General features: G+C 41.7%; 1 protein-coding gene across 1 annotated transcript; it reads right to left on the bottom strand.

Annotated features, from left to right (window-relative positions):
• Window positions 1-949: 949 nt before the first annotated feature.
• LOC135945722 (uncharacterized) lies at window positions 950-2,026 on the bottom strand. Its single transcript, XM_065493564.1, has 2 exons — window positions 1,861-2,026; window positions 950-1,704 (listed from the first exon to the last, which is right to left on the bottom strand). The coding sequence occupies exons 1-2, from the start codon at window positions 1,943-1,945 to the stop codon at window positions 1,094-1,096; spliced, it is 696 nt and encodes a 231-aa protein (XP_065349636.1). The 5' UTR covers window positions 1,946-2,026; the 3' UTR covers window positions 950-1,093.
• Between the last annotated feature and the right edge of the window lie 4,363 nt (window positions 2,027-6,389).

Raw genomic sequence — 6,389 nt, 5'->3', positions numbered from 1 at the left:
AAGTCGCGCAGTGGACATAAATTTGCATTATGAAATCAGAAAATCAACGGAAACATTAGTGCGGCGCGTCGGGTTTAAGGTGTGACGCGCCTGCCGCTGCTTTTTTCAGGCGGGTCGTCCATCAAGCGCGCATTGTGCTTTTCGCACACGCGACGGCGGACACGCGTATTCCATCACATAAGCTGCCGAAAACGACAATAAAAAAGTGGTGGCTGCGGCCCGAAATTCTAATACAAGTCATGCGCTTCCTGTGTGTACGCATACGAGCGACACGGCACATATATACAATTTGGTGCCAATGCAGAAAAAAATGTCAAATAAAGAAAAGGCAGCACAAGGACGATGACCCTCCCTGCCCGCTGTCCGCACCGCTGCCGCCGCATTTTCAATATATGCAGATGCCTGTTTGCATTTCAAAACGAGCAGTGCGCCCGATGAGGGTATTAGTAGTTCGCACACGCATTGCTGCAAATATGAATTAATGAAAAATAAAAACGGGAATCGCCGCCAGCAACGAGGTGATGTGGCAAGAATTGCGGAGAAAAATGACACAAAAGATAATCACACTTGGCCGCTTCTTAATATGGGCGTGGCCGCTCGCGGCTTCGAATCCGTTGCTCGCCGATGTTATATTGTGTTTCTGCCCGTAATGGCAACTCTTTGAGGTCATTGCGATAATTTTTCATCCGCTCGAGCGCGATTTTTATTTGTAAGCATTATTTTCTCGCGAAATCTCTGATGGCCGGCAGCACGCAGAGAGAAATTATGCGCGGCTGCAATTTGCCTTTGTGCGCTCGGCACTTTTCGCAATAACTCATGCCTCGCCAGACGTTTTGAGGTGTGAAGCCCGCAAGTTGAATTTTATGTTTGTAACCGGAGAACTGAAATATGGAACAGCTCTCGTACTTTTTCCAGTGAAATATTGCAGCGTAATTGAAACTAACTGGACTTTCTTTCAAACGCACAACACTTTATTTATGTGTCCATCATTTTTTACACAGGCTGTACAAAATTATTGTTTGCTTCTTTTCTCCTGTCAGATTTAAATATTTCCTTGACATTCAAATCGCTAAAAGAAGAGTTGTCTTCTCTTTCATGGAAACAGAGTTAGTGAGGAGTGAGGAATTCCACCTGGAAAGAAGAATCTAAAAATCTTCTTGAAAACACCATACATGTCGATTCCGTTGGAGAGAAGCTCGCTGACGATTTCCTTAAATTCTGCGCTCTCCCTCAGCGCGTTTCGAACATTAATATGCTCCTTGGTGTCCATCCTGTCCACGAAATACTTGAAATCCTCGCTCTCCTCTATCTTTCGATTGTAAAGGTCCTCAAACTGCTGCTTATCGATCTGCTCAAGGCATTCATCAACCATCTGCAGCAACGGAGCAGCGTCTATTGTTCTTAGCGTCGGTGGCGTTTGTTTCGCCAGCTGCTTTAAAGGGTCCAGTCCAATGAGTAATCTGTAGAAGTTCCAAAGATCGTGGGCAGGAGCCCGCGACTTTTCCAAAAAGTCGAGATAATTTTTGAATTCGGAAACACGACTTCCTTGATCAATGATTTCCTTGTAGCGACCGGAATCCAAGAATTTAAAAGCTGCGTTGACGCTGGGATCCTTGTTGATCCATTGCTTTATCACCGTCTCAATTTTCTCAAGAGGGACCAAATTTATGAATTCGGTAATGTCTTCCAGCAATCCTCTGCGATCTGAAGAAATAAATTAGACAAAAGAATAAGACGATTCTGTCCAGATAACGACTGCCTATCTTGAAATCTTATTTTTGCAGCTGACAGATTTTTTTTGTTCAATTTAGGAGAGCCATTAAATTCCCAACTCTGTCATTTGTGACACAATTTTCTTACTTGCGAATTTGGTCGGTTTGGCACAGCAGTCGTTAGCGGCCAGCAAAACGACCGAAGCAGCAAGCACGCCCACCGCCAGCCTCATGTCGGTTGGTGTCAGCAGTCGTTAATATATAAGTAAGCTCTTGGAGCGCGCACACAACAATTATAAATGCATTTGGCACGTCAACACCTCTTCTTTTATACGAGACGAGCATGGCGACCTTGTTATCTAGCAGCTATCAAGCTACATTTTTGCACCTTCCACCGTTTATTTTCTGCCCGACATCAATTTGCAAACACATTCCAGCTCTCGATTATTCGTAAACATCTAGTGCAGCAATTAATTACACCACATCAATCAGACACTTGTGAAATGATGGCAAATAGCAGGCTGCTGGGTGATATTGATAAATGCCTTTTGCAATGCAAACATTCGCTTGTTTCTTTTGCGTTGTTGCAAACATGCATTAAAGTGGATTGATACAGGTCAACAATTGAAAATTATTTGAATTGAATTTTTTGGGAAAATCATTGTTTTGAAATAAAATCAAGTAGAGAGACAATAATCCTCACCATTTGAAAAGCATGCTAACTTTGCAGCCACTTTTCTCAAAAATGAACATAGCTATTTAGGTCAAATTTGGATTTAACTGAATTCTAAGGGATGCTTTCATGTATTGGCACCTAAGATTTACCAGGATTTTGCAGTATCAATCCTCTTTAATCTATTTACCATACATTGCATTTTAATCGCTATAAATGGAAGGAATAGTAATTTTACATTAAACAAAATTTGAGAGAAATTCTTCTCAGGACAGATGTTCGTTGAGAAAACAATTCATCATTTTCCCATTCACATTCTCATAGCTCCAATTCCAACAGAAATTAGTGGTCATTTTCACATGAGATCCCTTGAGCTGCATCATCTCTCGAGCTCATCATCTGCAGCCTGTGATGCTGGGAAAACATTTCTCTCCAATATTCACGACTGCTGCCCTTATTCCGCACAACAACAGCGGCAAAACAAAGGCATTGTGACCTATGCGCTGGCTGATTAAATAATAGGAGGCGCAGCGCACAGTGACATTCAGATGGTCAGCTGCCATTGTTGCTCGCTCTCTGGACCTGCAGCATCCCTGGTGGAGTTGAGCGGCGCAAAATGCGTCTTCCGCGGCCGCGTCGTGAGAAATGTAGAACAAAGAAGGAAATAAAGGGGCATCTCCGAAATTTATGCGCATCAACCGCCGCCGAAGGAGTGCTACGCAAACAATGCGTCTGATTTCAACTGGCCGGCTAGATGTCCACCTTAGGTGCATAACAATGAGTCCATTGTGGCCCCGATTTCGTGTGTGCGGCGCGCATTGCGTGTGTGTGAGCACGACGAGTTTATCTTGCGGTGTGGATTTGGTTTATTCAAGCTATCTATCGACTGCGTACTTTATAGCATAAATAGCTGTTAGTCGCATTGTTGTTGTAGCAGGAGTGCATTGTTGTGACTGACCAGTCATCACGATCTGTCACGCTGCTTCGCTAAACAAAGCGCCCGTCGCGGATAAGACTCACTTGCACTTTCTGTGTGCACTCGGCTGGCTGGCTTATTTTGGATTTATAGCTGCTAGTTTTCTTTGCGCGGCCTTTCTCAACGTTGTATTTGATTTTTATTATGCTAATCGGTGCGAGATTCCTGTTTCCGCACGGGAATCGATGTCATTGCCAACTGAACTGGAAACAAAACATACATCTATACTTAAATCTTACAAACCGGCACAATTCAATGGTAAACTATAATTTTACTGCTTAATGTAAGCTGAAATAAGGTTGACACGCAATGTAGCTTTCAAACATTTTACTCTACATCCCTTTCCACTTTATTTAAAACCAAATAGAAATTTCAAAAGAAGTCCAGATTCATCCAATATTTTACCTCTCGTATGAAGAATGAAATTAAGCTGAAAATGCTAAAGATTTGATTTAATTTGATATCATGCTAATAATGAAACTGTGGCATTTATACTATTTTTTGCTACACGTGTGGAACACGATGACGACAGCCGGCGGCTGCTGCGCTTGTTCAAATAGTGTAACGTCTGTCGTTCTCCCTACTCAACTCACTTGATCGTGGGAGGTTAATTTGTCACCAGTTTATTTTTCGTCGGTTCCCACAGTTCTTTATGCATATCGCCTCAAATATTTGTGGAGAACTTGTGCTGCCTCTCGTCAGGCAGTCGGTTGGTCAAATAAATACCCACAGCACACACGCGGGGAATATTTGACTTTCATGCCAATCAGAAACTGCTTTTGAGCTCGTTTGCTGCATTTAATTTACTCTGCTCGCGCCCTACCCTTGTTTAAATGGCTTATTTCACTCAGCGTTATTACCGCCGAGCGAAACGCAAACTGCCTCATTAGCGACTTTTTACGGTTTTACGACAGAATTTTCGGGAATTTTATGACCTGTAAAAAAGTTAAAATGGAATCGTTTTAGAGCATATATGTACGTGCCCTTGCTCATGAAAGAGACGTGCTAAATGGAGCAGAGACATGTACACAGAGAGCATAAATTCGATCATCGCGATTGAAATTCGAGACATTTTTTCCTCTCTAAATCTCATTAACTCGATTAATTTGTGATGCATCTATATAGTGTCCATATTCGTAATTACGACATTTTGTACGCACACACACGCGCATATTACTCTTCGCGGAGCACAAAGGATTTTCTTATATCAGCCTGGCGCCAACCTTCATTTTATGTTTTGATATAAAAAACTTCCTTCTATACGTCTTAAGTGGCCGCGAGAGCGTCTGTGTGATTCGTTCGTTTGTTACGAAAACATAATGAAAGGAACGAAAATGAAAATGATAAATGAATTTCTTCAGGAGAGAATAAAATTTATTGCTCGGACGCAGCAGTCAGTCAACAATATACATCAACTCCTCGCCGCCGCCACCGCCGCTTGATGTGTACGGACGGAATGGACGTGAACTCACGTCAAACAAAAGGAGCGCATTAATAGAGCAACTTCAGAGTACCTGTCTCTTCAAACAACCATGACTACGGAAATTCGTTTTGAACAATCTGCACCGCTTGAAGTTACATTACTTCAAAAATTGGGATATTAAATTACTATCAAGAATAATTCAGCTTTATATAGCTTTTAACACACAAAGCATATCTAAAAATTTAAAAAATGACGAAGAAGAGTGATTTTTAAAAATTAAAAATTAAAAAATGAGGATATATATTAACTTGGCCGTTCTTGTACTGTCCAGCAGCTGTTTCTGCCCCTCAGGCATTTGATCAGCAGTATACTTTACTAGGAAATCAAAATCCTCACCACACCATAGGGTTAACTGCAAGGGATCCTGAATTATTATAGCTTTTGAAAACCATCGACTGCACTCATTGCTGAGCATAATCAAGGAGTTACATACAACAATTAGTGACGAAATCTTACTAAATCCCACCATTTGCCTTCACTCTGACACAACTTCTTCTTACAACAATCTCAAAGCCGAAAGTTGCATTCCCATTTGAAAAATCTTTTTTTTTAAATCAAAAACTATTCTCTAAAATTGTTGATAGTCATATTTTTCAGCAATTTGAGCCATTGAATCGTGAGCAATGCTGTGTATGTCTGCTTGAAAAGGCGCAACAATCAGTGCTAATCCACAACCTCATTAATATCAGTCGGCGAAATGAATCGAGCGTGGCTGTGAATCACACGCTCACAACCCTTTTTGGATATTTAAAAAATGATGCATCAGCAAAATAAAACGAGACAAGTCGCGAGAGAATTCGCCGTCCCTTGTTAGCCGCGCGCATAAGATGATCAATGCAGGCGAATCAGACGTGCACACGTATTATAGGATATGAATACACTCGATTTGAAAGGGCAACAAAGTGCGCGCGGCAGACTTGAAACTGGCACATAGCAAATAGTAATAATAACGATCGACGGACGGACGGACGGGCGGACGAGTCACACATAAAAAGCGCTCGTAATTTCGAACAATATGCAAATGTGGGAGCGGAGAAATAAAGAAGGAAACCAGCAGCAGCGCTGATTTATCACAATCATCAGAGAGCACGCACAAAAAGCGGGAGAAAAGAAAGGGGTTGGAAATTTTTCATTTATTAGGGGAGACAACTGCTATTTTTCATATTCAAATGATACTCGCATGCACTCTCTCCTCCTCTCCTTTTGTTGTAATTGCCGCGCTGTATCTTTCCGCATTGAATAGTAATAATTCCGAACCCAAACGTGTGTGTGTTTGCTCCTTTTGTGTTTGCCAGCCTTTTTATTTTAGACGCCGAGCCGAATATGCAAATGCGCGGGTTGTGCTCAATTTTCACGCGCCATTCGGAACTTTTGTCCGAATTTCGCAGATTAGATGCTACCTTATTTTTACATGCCAAGAGCCCCCTCGTTCTCTGTTTCATTTTATGTTAATACTGTTTGATTTAAAACAAATTTATGCACGGGGGAATCGCTAACCATAAAAAATAAGCCGCGTAACCCAATCACACCGTTTGAAAAATTATG

The sequence above is a fragment of the Cloeon dipterum genome, chromosome X (genome assembly GCF_949628265.1).
Source record: "Cloeon dipterum chromosome X, ieCloDipt1.1, whole genome shotgun sequence".
In the NCBI taxonomy this organism is placed as follows: domain Eukaryota; kingdom Metazoa; phylum Arthropoda; class Insecta; order Ephemeroptera; family Baetidae; genus Cloeon; species Cloeon dipterum.
This window is presented reverse-complemented; position numbering and strand designations above follow the sequence as displayed.

Bases quoted from the DNA above. Each gene is read 5' to 3' on its own strand.
- LOC135945722 (XM_065493564.1), bottom strand. From the start codon at position 1,945: ATGAGGCTGGCGGTGGGCGTGCTTGCTGCTTCGGTCGTTTTGCTGGCC. The intron at 1,705-1,860 runs GTAAGAAAATTG...TTATTTCTTCAG, and splicing joins CAAACCGACCAAATTCGCAA to ATCGCAGAGGATTGCTGGAA.